General features: G+C 39.3%; 1 protein-coding gene across 1 annotated transcript in view; it reads right to left on the bottom strand.

Annotated features, from left to right (window-relative positions):
• Positions 1-19,511: 19,511 nt before the first annotated feature.
• Positions 19,512-21,031, bottom strand: part of eif4ea (eukaryotic translation initiation factor 4ea) — a gene marked incomplete at its 5' end in the record, with an annotated part of 6,542 nt that continues 5,022 nt past the window's right edge. The window contains 1 exon segment of the mRNA XM_032527589.1: positions 19,512-20,839. Coding sequence (XP_032383480.1) covers positions 20,725-20,839 — 115 coding nt within the window. The 3' untranslated portion in view covers positions 19,512-20,724.

The following is a 21,031-nucleotide window of genomic DNA, read 5'->3' as shown; positions in this document are numbered from 1 at the left end:
TGCCTTTTGGATTCTACGTTGAGCAAGCATATGGTTGTGAATAATGACACAGCGTTATCTATTTGTAAAAGAAAAACTATTTTTAATCATGTTCTATTTCTATCCAATTACTGTCTCAGGGCATGTTGACGCCAGAAAGTGGCAGAGCCAAGTGTATCGCAAGTCTTTAAAAAAAAAAATGATATGACGACGACTAGGGATTCCTCGCAGGGCTATTCTGTAAAATACTGTCAGTTAGCAAACTTGTTAGCCTTCTTACTAATGGGACTCTAGTTCACACAATGTATTGCAGATTTTGTACCATCGACTTTTGTCTCTTGCCTAAAAAAAGCAATGACTTTTATAAGAAGCAGCATATACTCTGACAGAGGAGGTTAAATAAAAGTGGATGGGGCGCCTGGACTGATAAGCTACAATGGCTTCTTCCATATTGGAGTCACCAGCTCTCGGCTCCAAAAGGCAGCGTTGACAAGACTGTTGGCCATTGGTCAAAGGTGCACATTTGCATGTCAAACTTTACCGAGATTAGAGTCAAAGTGAAAGATAAGCACGGATTAATTTGCCGCCACAAGCAAATCCACTAATCAGTGATTCCATTTAAATTCACTGATTTCATCGCAAAATGTAAATGTTTTTAATGCTGGCATATCCAGGCTTTTATACTTTTTTGTTCTCTATTACTTTGGCACTACATTCTTAAGTGCTGCTTACAGTAATTGAACACACTCTCTTCTGTTGTGTGAGTGTGTGCTTCCTCAGTGGCCGAGGGTGTGGAAGAACATTACAGAAGCCCAAACCAGAGATGTGAGAGAACAGATGCTAAAGTGTCCTCAGAGACTCTATTAGACTTTATATAAGATAATGTGTTGCTGCATATAGTAAAATCCCCAGGTTACAAACAAGTACCACCTGCACTCGGTGCATGTGGTTTCACAGCGTTAAAAACAGAAGTAGAAATCCCAGGTGCGGCAGCTTCGGTCTGTCTGACAGATTCCACTGTATTATCCAGCCACTGGCTTCACCATTTTAAACCACTCATAGAAAATGACGAGTCATGATAGGAGATATGCTGCTGCTCCCACTGTTGTCTGTTTTGCTGGATGTACAGCCATTTTATCTATTACCACCTAGAAATACCAATTATCTTCATCTTCAGATAAGATAACACACCCACATATCAATGTAGCAATATACAGAGCAGGAGGCAACAGGAATTCAGTGTTAGCAATAAAATAATCCTGTCCTTGAATCTAATCTCTACTACCTCAACTGTAGACAAATTCAACATCAGTGTAATTAAAGCTGATTTAGATGATTTACACGCTATAGGCTAGATAAAATAAACATGATTAGGCTAGACAAATACTGAGGTCAATACTTTTGAAGGCTTGGATATTAATAATGCATTTCGTATGATAAACACTTGCACCGTGGGCTCAAAGCATGGAATACTAAACAGTTTGGTTACTGTGCCGAATAAGGATCTGGGGCCCCCTGCTGTTATCGACTTAAACTCTTTGTTAGTACTGAAAAAAATGTATCTTAAGGCACTTGTTATCCCTAGAAAAAGGGGCATAATGTGCTTTGAATTTGCAATATCAAATGATTTTCTCAGAAGCTGTGTCACTTTCCCCCCCCCCCACCCCCCTTTTCTCATTTTGGAACAAACATTTTCAACTGCAACACACTATTACAGCCTGATCTTTCAGAAACAAATGTTTTAGCTATGAATAAGTGCAGAGTTCATGCATACATGTGTATATGCAAATATGCAAATTATGTTCTGCAATTTCTGCAATCTAAGAGATTTAGGACATGCTGTGTTTACAGTGATTTCCACCTGAGAAAGACTGGAACCTGAGAGGGGAAGAATATAATGTCCCGCTCATTGTGAGCTGCTTATCGCAAGCACTCAGCAGTATCATCCTCTAAAATTAGCTTGTGCTGGCTGAGCACTATCTGGTGAAGATAAAAAGGGGGGGTGGGGGGGGTGGGGGTGATCAGTTATGCTGCATTATTAATCTTGAGATGTGGTGGGAAAGAAAGAAAAAAAACAAAGGGAAGGTTATGAGAATTGAATTGAGAGTGGGCGACGTGGTGTGAGGAAAAAACAAGATAACTTTGAAAAACATTTAACTAAATGAGGTTGCCACTCTCACCTTGGCACAGCAGCAGATTTAGGTGGGTGGAGAGTCTGCCACTAGCTTGAGGTAAAGAAAAGTCTAGGAGATGACTGTCCCCTCCAGGCGGGTGGGTAATCACTACAGCCGCGGATACACACAACTGTACACCGGTGCACTCTCTCTCTCTTTCACAAGCACACACACCTGGCTCGTGTTTTTCATCCCCAAGAGATTTTGGATTGCCCCATTGCACCCAATCCCACCTTTTACTCAGCCACATTGCAGCTCTATATTCTTAAGGTCAAAATTCAATTACATCACAGTACAAATGCCTCAATTCAATATAGTGTTTATTTTGTGATAAGCCACAGCCATGAAAAGTTGATGTGTGGTTGTACTATACATTGACTAATAGCTTGGGGTCTGAGGATCAACTTTTTTTGTATTTTTTTCCCTCTCTCACTTTCTAACAGAGTACCTGTTATATAAGGCATTTATCTCATTTGATATTTTGGTCATTCAGTAAATAGCTACTTATCCAGAGCAGCTATACAGGAAGTGGCTTCAAATGAGGCTGACTCAACAGACACCTAAGAGCATGCAACCACGCACAGCCAATTAGTGATGTGCATGCATTTGTATTCCTACCGAAAAGCATTTGCTGTGTGGGGCACAATAAACCATGTGGGCTTGGTGCAGAAGAAATGCTAAGCAGTGCAAAATTATGAAAATGTCTGTTTTTGTGCAGTTTTGAAACATTGACAGTGTCATATTTACCATAAAAGGCAATGGTGTGTGTTGCTGGTGAGCCAAAATGACATTTTGCACAGTGAGCCATGTATGGTAATGTCACCAGAAAAACAAGGGAGTCCATCAGTACCACATCCACAATTTATGAATTCATGCATCTGGGCAGGTTGAAAAAAATGCCAGCGTGGCACTTCATCCAGCAGTGATGAAATTCCAACCGTGATCAAGCAGGGTGGTTCAGGACAGGAGAGGGTTTTCAAGATAAAGCTGCTATAAAAAATGAATGACTATTTGCAACAAACACAGTGGCTTCTGAATCATTCATGGGTCATGTAATGGAAAAGGAATGAATGACAGAGAAAACCCTTTACCCAAACAAACTTTGATGGAACAGGATTAAGGGGGGGGAAAGGATATTGAATCCCAGCAAGGTTTCTCAACATGTTTATTTCTCTAGGTATGTTACATGTATAGTATATTGGTAGGCTGGATCAATGGAAAAGAAGATCATTAGCCAAGTATCAACACTGGGCCTACTGTACAGTCGTCGTACTCACTCACTGTAAAATGCCCTTTATTAAGGGCGCAGACGAAAGGTTTAAAATGTCAATGTTTAGATGGCAAACAACAGGGAACACTGACTGAGACTGAACTGCCAAATAGTTCAAGAAAGACAATTGGTAACGGACACCTCTATGATAAAAAAAACATGTCAAATCATCTCCTCAGTGTAATTAGATTGTGCCTTTCCAAGAAGGTTTTTTTTTTTTTTACTGCCACTCCTCAAGGTCCTGCTTTACGTAAGCAACACTGTAGATACACAGCTACACAAAAAGATGTTGCTGTGGACAGAGCCGCGGGAAAATATTTTGAATTGGGGGTGCTTTTCAGCCAAAGTCAACCACCACATACCTAACTGCATCCATCACAATTTATTGAGCTGTATAGAGATTCAATTCATTATAAATAGCCTATCCAAGACAATAATTATCCTGCCATAGCCTACTGACCCGATGAAGACGAAATATCTCTTTATTAAAACAAAGGCATTTTGTGTAAAAAAACTTAGTAAAGTACTAAGGCTTCGATAGTAAAAATTGGAACACATGTAGCATAAAAACAAGAAGAAACTCCATAATACAAGACTGAACCAACTAGGCATGGGTAACACAGGATATAGGCACACAGCTGCGACAATGGCACAGAATAAACACATCACTGAATTACATTAAATCAAATGAAAGTGAAGCAAGCCAGTCAGTCCTGACACAAACATCGAAATAAAGAATTGCAGCCTTAAGTTTTTGTAGCACACCAATAGCAAATTTAAGGCATAAAGATATTGGGCCGTATGTATAAATAGTTCTTAACAGGGCCTAATCATTTTATAACAATACAGTAGGATAATTAAACATAGGCGCGACCTCTTTCTGGTTTTTCAATAAGTAGGGTTTGCACGCATGTAAAAAAACACAATTATCACCAATAATTGGTATAAAGTTTCAGTTGAACAGTTGATGCCAATTTACTGCACGGCGGTAGCATAATAATAAACCAGCATTCTTACCTGGTGCTGCGGTCAAACACAAAAAAATCCTCATCTCCAAAACGTCTACAAGGAAAACTGTGACCCTGAGGCTGGCAGCACTGAGTAGAGGTTTAGGTTCCCTCCGTGGTTGCCCTGGTCCTGCTAGCTTGGCTAACAACATTAGCTCCCTCGTTGTCTGTTGCTAGCAGGGTCGCTCTGGGAGTGTGGAGGTGGAGAGGTGCTGCTAGCTTGGCTAATCAAAATTAGCTTCCTGGTGAGGTCTTATGCGACTACTAGCAAGGCTCCGTCCTCTTTATGACTCTGTGGAGGCACGTCTGGGAGGTGGAGAGGTGCTGCTAGCTTGGCTAACAACATTAGCTCCTGGTCTATGTGCTAGCAGGGTCGCTGTGGGAGTGGGAGGGGGAGAGGTGCTGCTAGCTTGGCTAACAACATTAGCTGCCTGTGTCGTCTTTGCTAGCAGGGTGTCTGGAGTGTGGAGGGTGGAAGGTGCTGCTAGCTTGGCTAACACATTAGCTGCCTGGTCGTCTGTTGCTAGCAGGGTCGCTGTGGGAGTGCGGAGGTGGAGAGGTGCTGCTAGCTTGGCTAAAACATTAGCTGCTCTGGTCGTCTGTTGCTAGCAGGTTGTTCTGGGAGTGGGAGGTGAGGGTGCGCTAGCTGGCTAACAACATAGCTGCCTGGTCGTCGTGCTAGCAGGTCGCTCGGGGAGTGGGGAGGTGGAGAGGTGCTGCTAGCTTGGCTAACAACATTAGCTCCTGGTGGTCTTGTGCTAGCAGGGCGCTTGTGAGTGGGGAGGTGGGGAGGTGTGCTAGCTTGGCTAAACACATTAGCTCCTGGTGTCTGTTGCTAGCAGGGTCGCTGTGGGAGTGGGAGTGGAGAGGTGTCGTGCTAGCTTGGCTAACAACATAGCTGCCTGGCGTTGTTGCTAGCAGGGTCGTTCTGGAGTGGGAGGTGGAGAGGTGTGCTAGCTTGGCTAACAACATTAGCTGCCTGGTGTCTGTTGCTACAGGGTCGCTGGGAGTGCGGAGGTGGAGAGGTGCTGCTAGCTTGGCTAACAACATTAGCTGCTGGTCGTCTGTTGCTAGCAGGTTTTTGGGAGTGTGGAGGTGGAGAGGTGCAGCTAGCTTGGCTAACAACATTAGCGCTGGTGTCTGTTGCTAGCAGGTGTTCTGGGGAGTGTGGAGGTGGAGAGGTGCCCGACTAGGTTGGCTAACAACATTAGCTGCCTTGGTGTCTGTTGCTAGCGCTGTTCTGGGAGTGTGGAGGTGGAGAGGGCAGGTAGCTTGGCTAACAAATTAGCTGCCTGGTTGTCTGTTGCTAGCAAGCTTGTTCTGGGAGTGTGGAGGGGAGAGTGCTGCTAGCTGGCTCCAGAACATTAGCGCCGCTGGGATCGTAGCTGTTGCAAGCAGGTACTTCTGGGAGTGTGGAGGTGAGGTGCTGCTGCAACTTCTTTCGGTTACAGTTGCTGAGTTTTCTGCCTTCGATCTTTTAGGCTTTTTAGCCTGTGGTTGATTTATAAAGAAATCCAAAATGCGCTTTTGTGCCATGGCTAGCGAATGTACGTAAAGTTCACAAAACTCTCTTCACTCATCAGCGTCAGAGGCACGCAGCGCGCCTCAATCTTGGCAAAATGGACAGATTCATTCTAATCAAATGTGTTTATCTCTTACTCACCAAATTGTAAAATGTATTACATTTAATTTCTAATAAAAGGGATTAGGTTAATATTAATAATCAATTTATTAAAAAATAAAATGTTTTTTTGTTTTGTTTTTTAAATTATGGCTGTTGTTATTTGCCCTTTTGCTGCAGCACCCTCCACATCACTAGTTCCCGCGGCAATGGCTGTGGACCATCTGTTTGGAGAATTCATATGAATTACTTCCTAAATCTAAAAGACTGCTCTGATTACTACATTGCTGTGATATTTGTGTCTTCGTTCATCAATAGAGAATGTGTCTCTTTAGCTATGTCTGGGAATCACTAGACGCCTCCCGATACGATATCATCACGATACTTATGCTATGATACGATATTATTGCGATTTTAAACATATTGCGATACACTGCAATTTATAAGCTTTCTTCCAGCTTCTAATTTTTCCCAATTTCAAATGATGTCCCTTAAAGTAAACTTTGTCAACATCTGTTTTATCTAAAAAGATACCAATAAGAAGATATTTCTCTGTTCATATCACTTCAATTTATTGCTGCAAAATGTAATTGTCAAGCAGACAAACTGACCAACACATAAATAAAAGATTGATACTTGGCGCCTATGTATCGATACAGTAATGCCACTGAAAATATCGCAATACTATGCTGTCACAATTCTTTTTCCCCACCCCTTTCTTTAGCTTATCCGTAATAGCTTATTATTACTTTATATGATGTTGTGCATTCTCTTATATATGTTGCATTACCTCTAGATTTTACCCATTTCCAATGCTTTGTTCACACCTATTTTCGTAAAGCTATTCAAATCAATCTAACTTGATTTGAAAAAAGTGAAGTCAATGCCACAGATAACTTTATGCCTCTTAATTTTCCTCAAGGCAACTCACTGAAATGGTTCAGTGCTTAAACCTCCAAAAAGAGCTTTCTTGTTCAGAAACTGAAAGAATATAATTCAACTGACCAAAAGCCTAAATGCAGGAGATAAGATCACCATAAAGCCTCAAAGAGATGAACACCACCCTGCCAACACCGAGGACACAGAAAAGCCTGAGATCCGTCTATATCGCTCGCTCAGTTATCATAGTAGAAATGCTACAGGAGGATCCAAGGTCCTTGGATGATAAAGATGTCACAGCTAGAGTATCTCAAGTTGCTAAGAGCAATGAATGTGAATTTATTGATTTTATGCATGACATTGGTGCTGGAACAAACAGTAAAAGACTATCAAAGTCATGTAATTCAAATATAACTTCAAGTACAACACAACCTCAGTTATAGTGCAACAGGACAGTGCCACACATACAGTAAATCAACAGCAGCTGCATTCATGGGACCATTTAAGAGTTTGTGGTGTGTATTTTCCCTCTTTGTGTAGACACATATATCATATAATTTCATATTGAGCTAAACCTTGTGCAGCAACAACAGCAGACATTAGTTGTCTAAGAATATCAGACTATAAAGAATCTTTCAAGACATGCTTTGCAGGAATAAATATATTGCGTGTGTTCACTTTCAGTCACAATTTCATTCTTAATACTACCACTGGATGGTGCCAAAGTAAAACACATTTTCAAATCCTAAATTAAGTGGGTTTAGCATAAGAATATAAAGAATATATGCTAAAGAATATATGTATATGCTTAGGCCTGTAACAATCATTGCACAATTGTCTTATTGTCAATTATTTTACATAATCGTGGCTTCTTTGTTTAACTGCAATTAATTGCTAACATTAGCTCAGGCCTTAAGGCATATGACTGGTTTGTTGATTTTGTTTAGATATGCCAAATTGTAATTATACAAGTGATTATTAGTCTGACTATAAATTTACTATCATTTCAATTGTTAGTTGTTGGCACTTGACCCTATACACGTTCATAGCAACAAAAATGACAAGGGGTGGGGGGGGGGGGATATAGTTCGGAGAGAAAAATAACTCATGATAAAGAGGTGTTTACTTCATAGGCTGTGTTTTTGTTTTATTACATTATCTGGGAGACATAACATTGATATAACCAAAAGATGTATCTGGAATGTATTTGTTTTGTTTAAAAAAAGTAATTTTCACACTTTCAGCTTTTTAAACTTGACTCAAGGAGATAATTTTATTATCACAATTACTTCTGAGACAATTGTACAGCAAAATGTTGAATTATTACATCTTTATATATGCCAAACATCAACATGTTGTTACTATCAAATTATTGTAAATTAGCACAGCTGTTAAAAATAATGCTAGTTATGCAAGGCACTTTAAAGACCCTTTGTACCCCATACACAGGTGTATTCACTTATTGTGCTTGATTAGACCCTGTGCGGCCTGTGTTGTGCTTGATTGACATCTGCTTTACTCATTAAAATGTTGTTTTTTGTATATTTTTTTTGCCTAGAACCGTTCCCCCCCCATACATTTGTGTCTAAATGATTAATGTGAACAAAAATCTTGACATTGGTCCAGTATTGAGCGAGAACGCTGTAACCGGCAGCCACAACCCAGGCTGCAATATAATAATTTAAACCAAAAAGGATCCTTTACATACCTACTTCAGACACTGACAATAATAATCTGAGCATGCCAGTGGCAAAACAAGCACTTTTTGTGGACAGAAAATTAAGGTGGTTCATGCTTAATGAAGAGGTGAAAGTGGTTTTGATCGTCTCATCCAACTCTGAAATGATATACTCGTATTTCCCAAAATGTTGAACTATTCCTTTAAGACATGGCATTTTCCCCCCTTTAGTGGTGGGGATTTAAGAACAGCAAATCTATATGTGCAATTGTCTTTCAACAATCAATTTCCGGTTCTTTTTCTTACTTCATTTGGTGTTTCACTATGGGAATCGCCTCGGCGTGACCAACTATGGAAGCTCCAATGACACCACGTCTGTCTGTGACAGAGTCGTGGACGTGACATACGACCCCACCAAAGGTCTGTTTGTTCCAGCTCTGAAGAAGATGAGAGGCCAGCACCCTCAGGAAACAGGAAGGTGAAGCCTTCGACCTCTGCCTGACCCGGTAACAAACACCCCGTCCCCAGCAGGGACAGAGAGGTAGCTTTGCCGCGGCTAAAGCCAAGATAGAGCGCAGGGCTGCAAGGCCACAGAGGCAGGCCGCTGGTCCAGACTAGCCAGCAGTCTTGGTCAGTCAATTCCAAGCCATGGGGGGAAAGACTCCTTTGCTGCTGTGGCAGCAAAGAATCGCCACTCCCACCCCGGAGAGGGAAAAAAGAAGCGGCCATCCTAACCCCCCCAGCTTCTCCCTCTCCCTCCCATGGGGTTTGTCCACTGTTTGTCAGGGTTTTATCTCGCACACAGGAAATTTCTCAGGTTTGTGTATCAGGGCAGAGCCTACGAATACCAAGCCATCCCATTCGGGCTGTCCACAGTTAGTTACGCCGAGGGGATTTCCATAGTGAAACAACTCACTGTTATCAAAGAACCGGGGTTACGTTAAGTAACTTAAAGTTTTCAGGTGTGCAAGGTCTTTTACTTTTACTGACCAGAGCACCTCAGGTTATGATGTGAAATGAAGATTGAGAGATACTATATAGCACTGTGATGTGTGATAACATTGAATACGGCATCAAATAAGAAGTCACCAATACAGGAAATCTGTCACTTTTTCTCAAACACCTACACCATAACATTATGTCACACACACGCACACACGCCTCTTTTCAAGCAGAGGCTTTAATCCAAAGAGCTTTGAGATCTGCAGCACATAGAAAAAAAAGATATGCAGTTATCATGTTGGACTTTGTTTATATCTCATTTCAAATACAAGGTGGCTTTTTCCTTTTAGCAGCAGAGGGAGAAAATCAATAGGCAGAATAATGATGCTGTTGTCTGCGCTGCTTCCACGCCTTTACATTCACTGTCATCAATTTACGACAAAGCCTTTAGACGTCAACCTCGGTTTTTATTCATCCGGTCTCTTATTTATTTCTAACAGCTGTGGTTGTGGCGGCAAGAGAACATGTGTGTGTAGTATGTGTGCATGCATAATGTGTGTGGGTGTGTGTGTGGGTGTGTGAGAGAGGGAGAAGGCAGGAGATGGCAAGAACCTGAAGAATAAACTAATAGAATAATAGAGATGAAGAGGAAGAAGAAAAGGTGTGAGAGACAGAAAGCGAGAGATCACAGAAGATAAAGCGTCTTATGAGGTAAGACTTTCTGACAAACCCTTTTTAGCACGTAACACAGCTACACGCAGTCATAATAAAAAATAAAATAAAAAAGGCTTTGGTTCAGGAGGTTGGCTATGCTGCTTGCCAGACCGCATAATGATGGGTAAAGAGGAAATGTTCTTATTCCGGGCCAAAGATAAAAGGATTTGTAAGGGTATGGAAGTACAGAAGGAGTTGAGAGAGCGATCAATAATTAATTTACTCTGAACAGTCAAGGGCAATTAACACGCTTTTTTGCCCATTACCCGCCTAAAAGGGCCGACACTGTGGATCTAGCCCCTAATCTCGCTGACCGTTGTCACAGATGAGGATTACACAGCTAACAAATCGATGCACACACACACACACACAGACACAGAAAACATGCACGCTCCCCTAACCACTGGAGACTTTGATTAAAAGCAGTTTTGTATGATTACAAATGTTGAACATGGAGGATTTTGTTGCATTAAGCACCGTCCCGAAGAACACGATGGCTGAGAGAGTCACTGTTGGTTTGCAAAAACAAACACACAGCTGTTGTGCCTCTGTCATCCATCACAAAAATGCAATTGCAAAAATATAATGGCATATCAATATCTGATGTGGCCCAAATATTTAGAGCAGAACGCAAATTTTTGGGCTCTATTTTTGGGCTTTTTGTCGTTTATACTGGCAGCGGGGAAGGTTGATGTCTTGGAAATGTTCTCTTCCAAATGTGAGAGCGTTGATCCTTTATCTGCTTCATAAAATAATCAGAACAAGACAGCAGATGTTGATTCAGTTTTTCTCTTTATTTAAATTGTTGCTACAACTACTGCCCCCTCTGATGAAAGTGTCTACATGTTTAAATGTGTGTCTTGAATTTCAATACTTCATGTCAATTGTGTCCTAGAGTATTAGCCCTCTGAGATCACCACCACAAGGTCTTGTAACCAGTGATTGATTTTCAAGCTAGAGAGCACTCCACTGCGTTCATCAGGATTTCTCATATGGAATATGTTGCCAGGGAAACACCATAATGAGTTGACCTCAGAGTTGAGCTCAAACTCTGCATAAGAAGTACATTTCAGCAGATCATTCTATGCAAGAGTTACACATTACCTGATGTAAATGTGTTGCAGATTTCTTTTTAACTGGCTCAGAAAAGCCCAACTGGAAACATGCTCACAGATGGATGACACCCTAAGCTTTAGGGAATACCGTAGATATAACGTCCCGGATTCTGGAGCTGTGACATCAGTGATTACTGCTGAACCGACAGGAGGGATGTCTCATCTAACTAAGTAACTGCCAGGGGATCTTTTTTCTTGCCCGAACTGAACATGTGTACTAAAACTAACAATGGGGAATGAACTTTGTGTGTGTGTGTGTGTGTGTGTGTGTATGTGTATATTTTTTAAACAACTTACTTTTACAAACATACAGATCCCTGTTCCACCAGATGGGTCAGAGCACAACGCTGCGAGGAGCAGGTAGACCTAGTTCATTGTAGGATAAATTAGCATGGGTGAAAACGTTGCTTGAAATATGGTGCGATCTCTGTTTATTCTTCCTGTATAACAAAGACTTGAGGATGTTTGTTTTTGAATTATTCATTTTTACAGTCTCATGCCTTCCCCCTGAGACTAATCAGATTGTGTTAATGCTAATTACTGGCAGTTATACAGAGAGGGACGTATTACTACTAGTGGCGTTTTCTCAGCAGGCACTCACAAATCAGTGCTATCGCATTTTAGAATAGACAAAATATAAAAGCAAGTGCAAAACTGGAAAAAGAAACAACAGATTTTGTGGACCAGTGTGTGCAAAGCAAATGAAATAAATATATTTTTTAATTTAAAATGTTTGAAATAATTAAGAAAGGATTTAGAGGCAGGCTCAATAAAGAAGCTCCTTATATGCTTTGTTTACACAAAATCCGTAGAGGCTTGGCCTGCTTAAGGATTGCTGAGGATTTCAAGACTGACTCATAGTACTTTTTCACTTTGCAATTCACCTAGGGCTGTGCAATTATTCATCAATCATCGCGAAACAATATTGTTTTTGAACATTACGTTTTGAAAGTAAACTCTTATTTTGTCTTGTGTTCTGAATGGGAGAGAAAAAAAAAGTTCAAATGGGAAAAGTATTAGATTAGATTAGATTATACTTTATTAAAGGGAGATTTCACTGTTCAAGGTGTTTGCTGACACTTTTTTAAGTTCAATACTTGCAACATCTTTTCAAAAAACAATGAGTAACTGTGTCAAACAATCGTGATTTCAATATTGACTAAAAATAATAATCGAGCAGCCCTAACTTCACCGGTATTTGATTTGTCTGTCTTTTGTCATATGAAGTGTGTTTGTCTGCAACCTACTGATTATGTACTATGCTGCTCACTTGGTCAGCTCACTAGAAAAATGCATTAGTACTGCCTGGGCAAGCAGTGGAAACAGACCTAAGGAATAAACCAGTTCTCCAAAAACAAATACTTATAGCCAACAATTCTGCAGTTAATTGGAATCCACTGGAGCTAACTGCGAGTTGAACAGACAGAGGTAGGTATGCAGTTCCATTCTTGTGATAAACCACAGAGGAATGGAAAATTAAGCTTAACATTATAATTCATTGTATTCCAACATCAGTTTGCCATGCCCATGCAATTATTGATAAGTTTGCTTTTTTTTGTTGCTGATTTTCATTACAGTCATGAACATGTATGCTTCTCATAATCCAATATTAGCACAAGACAGACAAAAAAACTTAATTACACTTAATTGTAGGTGGTTTTTGGTCCGTGACAGCATTGTAGGCGCAGAAACAGATGCCCTGTAGAAATTACATTCCCATAGAAGGGCGGCCACCAATGACACCGGTGAACTGCTATATAAATTAGCTTACAGTGGTTGCTCACTTCATTATTTTTGCAAGCACTGATACACATAGTCCGTTTTTGTTGTGCAGGGATCAGGCAGCTTCCTATCACTAATGCCAGTCTACTGGATTAAAGACATATTAGTGCTTGCTGTTTGACAGTCTGTATACAGAGGAGGCTGAGATATCTGGGAAAGAACGTGGATAATTTTACACAGTATAAAAGTGACACAAACAAATGTAGCATCTGTGATTAACTGTTGATATAATGCTGACACACAAAGGAACAAACTTACTATTGTGGTAGACATTGGCAAGAGTAAAAGTGAAGTGTAACATTTTTAAGTGCTTAAATGAATTTGGATCCCGTTCCATCGGACATGGACTGTAATGACAGCAGTACGAGAAGCTGAGCCTTGTTTGGGTGGTAAAATGCATTCTGCATACTGGAACATGGCTCTGTTCGAAGCAATTATAAGTGTAAATATGAGCTACATGTCCCAGTCTTGGCTGCTTTATCCCTAAAGCCTTTCAATTTCCAATGAGTCTGGAAAATTCAGTAATAAGCAAAACCTTTTCTATCAAACCAGTCTGTCACAAAATAATTTACACAACACAACACTGCAGATTAAAACCAGACAAACACTGGATTGAACACGCAAAGCGCACATTTCAGGCTAAATTCAAAAGCTTTTTGTACACTGTTACAAAATCTTTTATACTAAAATCAATGCAAAGTGACAGCCAAAACAATACAGATGTTACAAAACACAAATTCTGTTTCAATACAATAACACCAAATATTTATCATGCCGTGTTGACTTTGGAAATTTAGAGGTCTCCAGGAATATCGATCAATAATGTTGATTTGCTTTTCTTACTGTTTTACTGTCCTCCATGCTATTGCTGCTCAGCCAACCAGTCACAAACGTCAAAATATGACAACAGGTACATGATTAGTGAGTATATTGACATGCTTAATTGAATACTTTCTCAATTAAAATTGCAAATACTAAATTTAAAGCACTATTCAGTTTATTGGCATGCAATTCAGATTTTGTTTGGGATTTTAAGACTCAAATGTCAAAAGGTCACCAAATGTTTTAACCCAGATGTTGTATGAAACAAATATGGTGCAGTGGATTGCCAAGTAGCCCAGTGATCATTATACAGTTGTATGTAGACATCTTTATAAGAGTAATTGAATACTCAAACCATAAATTGGTGATCAAAATATTGATACTGAATTGCATGTTTATTTAAACATAAAATATTAAAATATTCAATATACTACTCTGTGTGTGTGTGTGTGTGTGTGTGTGTGTGTGTGTGTGTGTGTGTGTGTGTGTGTGTGTGTGTGTGTGTGTGTGTGTGTGTGTGTGTGTGATGAAGCCCCCTACAGACTACTTAATGAGACAGTGTCAGACAGAGAGATGTCAAGATCATTATTGACTCGTGGCCACAGTCAGCAGCACGATGGATAATAGCCTACCTACTGTGCCTAGCTTAACATTCCTGGGGCAGCTTCTGTTGGGGTACTGCGAAACAAGAAATAGTTAAGTGAAACGTCTGTCACGAAGCACAGAGGGAATGAGCACCTCCTGCAAATGCTAAGAACTATCTGCAACCTTTTATACCGCAGCTTAGTCCAGAGTGGCGTCATGTCATTGGGTTTATAAACTCCTGCACTTGTGCACAGAAGGTGATACAAAAACATCAGTCAAGTGGAGGGTACATGGCTTGACTCTCCCTGTCCCCTTTTGTGCGTCGTACAGGGGCTGCTGAGCAGGAGGTTGACAGTTGCCTAAGGCGATAGGGGAATATTGCAGTGTGGATTTCTTTCTTTTTTTGGCGGGTGGGTGTGGATGGTATATAAATATATAAATAAGACACACAGGTGCTATTTGCAGATATATTCTTTCCCTAGTGTGTTCAACAGACACACTCAGCGGAATCCTAATTTCCTCTACCAAAATAATGTGAAGGATTGAAAGCTCGGAGGCTCAAGACAAGTGTGTAGCTATACTGCCTCCCAGTGGAGGGTTTGTCAAAAGAAAATCCCCAATGTCACACTCCCACTATGCACACTCATGGATTATTATCTATGGCAACAAAGGTGAGGAGATTTTTTTTTTTAGATAGATAGATGCACAGAGTGTAGTCTGAAAATAAATGTTTTTTCTGAGTTTATTGTGAAATAAACTGAACGGTCAGCAGAAAGGCCTTAACCATCTTTGGGATGAATTCAAAATGCAGACTGTGAGCCAAGACTTGTCGCCCAATATCAGTGCCCAGCATTACTAATGTTCTTTTGGCCAGGGATGGAAAGACTACTATACTATATTAAAAGTAAAATCACTTGTGTATAAATGCTTAGGCTTGCTAAAAGTAGGTTAAATGAAAGACCTAATTTAACCCTCGCGTTGTCTTCCCAACATTCTTGTTGTTTTTTTATCAAGGTTTATGTTTCTTTTTTTGCGGGTTTGCTTTCTTTACTAGCAGATTCACCATTATAACACCAATTTATTAGTGTTACACTCATTTTTTTGAGTACTGAAAGCTGAAATTATGACTTACTTTGACTAATAGTTAAAATCAGAGTAACATACAGTATGTTCAGAGAAATATGGTTTGTGGTATGTCCAAGTTTACTCAGGATACTGATTGGAAACAATTATACTCAAAGACTGTTCCTATGTTTAATTGTTGTGCAATTAGGTTGAAAAGAAATTCAACCAAAATTCTGATATAGAAACTTTGAAAATGGGTCAAATTTGACCCAAGGACTACAGGAGGGTTGAAGAACGTATTTAGGCAAATAAAGTGCATTGGGTCAAATTTGGATTTGACCCAATGTACTGTAGCCTATAGGCTACATCCATATACGGTCTATGGCTACATCACACCACAGGGCCCTTATGCCCAAAACAACAATGCAGCCTGTGCAGACAACTGATTATCAAGTGGCCTAGGCTATTAGGCCGACCAGAAAAGAGGACACAACTCAGACAGACTATTACACAGAAATGACCTACAACAGATATAAACAGACAGACAGACACCTCAGAGGGTGAAACAAGCAGTATCAAGCCACATGCAGTAAATACGATATTGATAACACTTCTCATACAATTAAGAGCAGAAGAAAACACCACCAAAGGAAACAACACAGCTATGTATGTATAGCAATATGTATGTATGTAGTTAGGCTATGTATGTATGTATGTATGTATGTATGTACACACACACTCCGCTGGGTTGTGTTATTGTACTCACCTGTCTAAAGGGAGCCCGCGAAGTCCTCCACAATTCAATTCCGGTCGTTCCCAATCCATATTAACCAGTCTACTCCTCATCTGTCCCACTGCGGCCTCCTCAACGTTTCAAACATGTCTGGCTCCGTAGTCACAACTGTTTTTTTTTTAATTAAATAAATAAATAAATAAATAGATAAAAGGGCCTCACACACCTCGCTGAAGATAGAAGTACATCAGTGAAAGCAGAAATCACCGCTGCTGGACCCATCCTGTTCATTTTAGCTTAGCAAGTAGGCTAGACGCCAGACGAAGCACACCGTTGGGTAAGCTAATCATGGGTTTGTTTGATTTTAAGTCACTTAGCTTGCGTTGTTCTCGGGGGGAGCATTCAACCAGTGATTAATTCAGGTATTATTTTACTTATGCCCAATATCAACCTTAACCTATAGCCTAGTTCACAAACTCACTGGCACGACTGCGAATGCACGACCAACACGCCCGCGGACACGTGGCCTGTGAGGGTAACCCTATCGGCTGAGTGTGGGGCTGGGCCCTCCTGCCAACAGACAGGTGACCAGATCAGCAGCAGCTTGTTCTCTACTGTTGTTCCGTTCTCATACTGTTCATCAGGACAGGTTTTTGTTGTGTTTAGCCCAAAGTCTTTAAAATGAATTACATGTTATTCGTTACTTCCACCCTGGTTGTAGGCTAGCTGAATGGGAGCAAATTCATGCTGCTAAAAGGTAGACAGACAGAGATATATAGACAGATAGATTGATAGATAGATAGATATAGGGCTGGGCTTTGAGCAAATTCATGCTGCTGAAAGGTAGGTAGGTAGATAGATAGATGGATGGATGGATGGATGGATGGATGGCTGGGCTTTGAGCCCTGCAACAGCCAACATGCTTATATATATATATATATATATATACATATATATATATGTATATATTTATTATTATTGTGCTTTTATTGTGTTATCTATTTATTCTGTATTATCATTTTGTGCAGCACTTTGGAAACCTTGTGTTTGTTAAAATTGTGCTATATAAATAAAGTGGATTGGATTGGATTATAAAAAGACTATTATTTGAAAGGATCAACAGATTGTGATCACTATGCATCATCGTCTTTTTAAAGACTTCGAAATGACAAGCAGTAGCCAAGAAAAGAAATGATGAAATAACCACAAGACAATGTAGTAGTTTAGTCTGAATGTAATACAACTTGCATGTTTTCACATCTCCTTGATACAAACGTGTCTCAATTATATGCTTGTATGCACTAATAGTTACATCATGGAGGGTAATAATTAAATTATCCATCAGAAGATTACATTACTATTATCAGACAGTTAATTACATTAACATATTTGATCACATTATATAGCCTACTCATCTAGAGGGTCTAGAAAACTGACGCATAATTGCTTTATGTAACACTCTCGCCCTTCCAAACAATAAATGGACAAATAATCTCACTGACATGTACCGGGAGGATATCTGAAAACATCAGAGGCCTGAAGGATTTACTTTACCTGCAGTAAGTTAATTTACTTGAGATTGTTTTACAGCTGAACAGAGGAGAATAAAAATACCAGCAAAAAAAAAAAAAAAAAAAATCCACCAGGCAAGGTTTACTGCTTTTCGAATACCCACACTATCATTGATTGTTTTTTTATGGTTGGCTGTGTGTTAAGGAAATGCGTAAGACCAATTCATCTGTATGAGCTAATGATAAATGTAAGATTATACATGGAGTGGGATATCATTGACTTTAAGAAAACAGGTGGCATTGTATGCACATACAATGTATTTGTATCAAGGTTGTTGCTGGGAAAAGAATCAAATAAATGAAAAACATTTAAAGTGTGAGCTTGTTGCCATGCAAAACCTTTATTCACCTTTCTGCAAAGTTGTCTCCAGCTGACCACAGTGCTGTCTGAATCCAACCATCATGGACCTGAGTGGGGTCGAGGGAGTAACAAATATAAACTCAAGTATAATACACCTTCAAACCAAGGGCACTACAACCTCAGTCCCCCGTTTAGCTACCATTTTTGATCAAACTGATTGCATCTCAGTTCAAGACATTGCTGTTTCTTTCTACGTTCCTGTGTCATTCTCCTGCATTGGATCACATCAGCAATGGAAGAAGTTGAGGGAAACCAAGCATCTGGGCTTAGTCTTTATTTAAATATCTGCAAATTACCAGCTACAATTTGATTATGTGTTATGCTTCCGTCTACAATAAATTCTTTCTTAAGGTCTGCAGTGTTAAGACGCAGACTAAATGTTCAACAGTGGCACATTACCAACATTAAAAAGGCTTTCAACAAAACCCTCAACCTTACAATCTCCTGAGACACATATTTGTGTCTCTCTTCTAATTTCCTCTTAGTTGACTTCAGTGTGAAAGTGTGCATTGATTAATTGTGTCAATTACAGGGAGGCTTATTTCAAACGAGCAGTAGGGGCTGTGTTGCTCTCAAGTAAGCAGGCAATGGATGTCATAGATTGCTTTAAACCCATTTAAGTCCAACTACAATTTGTATAGCCTAATAAAGGTTAAGACCAACTGAGACATAATTTACTGTAGCTACTAGGCCTACAGAAATCCCTCCATTTTAAATTGTTAGGGAGCAAACAAAAAAATCTGATTACAAACCTAACACACAGTGTAACAGGGGAGAAGAGTAAATAGTGCTGGGGTGACATTACAATCATTTTCAGCCTCAAGAAAACACACCTTGCATTACTCAACATGAGTTAAGATTGTTAAACGAGTGATGAGAGCTACTTACAGATTCTGTAATAAATTGCCAAGCAGCCCATTATTAGCATACATATAGAGCTTTCATAATGATGCAATGGAAGGTTATAAGGCCGTTTACTTACAGATGTCTTTCATTCAGTCTTTAAAGTAATTATTTTCCTTTAATAAATGCAATGCCAACAATCAAAATATCCTGAAGCATTTTTCTCTAAAAGTGTGTGTGTATATATATATCTTAAGATATTTTTTTTTTTATTAGGTTCCCTGCCGCTAAACTACCACTAAAATATTTGAATATATGGCATGCAATTGTGATTTATCAAAATAATCCGTTCATTAATGAAACACCTTTGAACTGTACATGTTTTATTTACATCACTCCTTTACACATTTACTACGGAGAAAGATCAGGCAATTTGTTACAGTAAAGGCACAGTTCAATCTCTCCAAACATTTTCTTTTCTTATGCCACAATTAAAACAAAATCTGGAGTGGAAATATTTCTACTTTGTAAACTTCATCAAAAGCAGTAGATCAATGAAACTGACCAAACAAGTTGACTTTTTAACTAAACATTGTACATATCAAACAATATGTACATTTGGAAAATATCATACGGCGATACAAAATGCGGTTTTCATCATTGACATCTTTGTGCTCTGAAACTCAAAATTCTAGAGATTTGTGTACAAGAGAAAAAAAGTATATCAATAGCTCAGGCCTGAACAGCTTGCATTTCCTCCAGTGATAAATCTGAGGCACACAGTATGCTTCACAGTCCATTTTGGTGAAAAATTTTATATTTTACTCAAGTGGCAAATAAGTAAACTTCAAAATATACCACTAACTCATTATGAAGCACCAGGAGTACATCAACACGTCGCATATTGCACAAGAAACTAAACATAAAGAACATCCTATTTGCAACTTCAGCATTAAAGCAACTTTGAAATAATTATCAACCTGAAAACAACTCCACAAAGACGTCAAAACTGCGGAATTAAAAAAAAAAAAAAAAAAAAAATTCTATAAATGTGTAAACTTTAAGATGTGGGTTTTATCACAATGTATGGTTTAAAATTCTAACTATATGTGCAATAAAGCCATACACGTACAGTATATTGTAATTTGACTGTGTGGCACTAGAGTAATAAAGAGCTAGTTTATACCAAAAGTAGAACGTGTTTTACTTTGTTCTTTTTGCCTTTAATGTTGAGTACTTTAAGAAAAATAACTGACATACACTAAGCGGGTGATAAATCAAAATCTCCACATATATGCAGCTGCATTTGAAAATGAAATGTGGGTATCACAACATCTTTTACCCATCTTAAGCCCACCACCACAAAAATATTCAGGTTCTCGGATGATAGTGCTACATTTAAACTGCACATACCCTTACCATAAACAAAAGCTTTGGTTAAGTAGCAACAAACAGGCAAACAGAAAGAAATTTGATCTCCACTTCAAATGTTTGTCGTTAGTGGATAAAAATGTAAGAAAGATTACAGAAAATCTATGCTGGCAACAGAAAAAGGCATGGTTGATGATACTGGTTAACAGTCCTTAGGCAACAAACTTGTTCTTGGTTGAAGAGCCGCTCTTTGTCGCGGTATCTGCATGTGACTGGTACCCGATGATCACTTTCGGAGGAACGCCTAATCTCTCTTTGTAAACACGACTAAAAAAAAAAAAAGGCAAAAAACATATTGCATATTAGCAAATATACTAAAAAACATTTCAGACTCTAATATACATATTCCTCCCAATGTAATCTCCATTACTGTATTCTGTTGTAGAAAAGTAGTTTGCTGTAACAATCCAGTGATGCTGTGTTTTTTGCCCATCAAGTCTGAAAAGTTTCAAAACACTG

This window comes from Etheostoma spectabile, chromosome 10 (genome assembly GCF_008692095.1).
Source record: "Etheostoma spectabile isolate EspeVRDwgs_2016 chromosome 10, UIUC_Espe_1.0, whole genome shotgun sequence".
Lineage (NCBI taxonomy): Eukaryota > Metazoa > Chordata > Actinopteri > Perciformes > Percidae > Etheostoma > Etheostoma spectabile.
The sequence above is the reverse complement of the archived record's forward strand: the minus strand, read 5'-3'. Positions and strand labels throughout refer to the sequence as shown.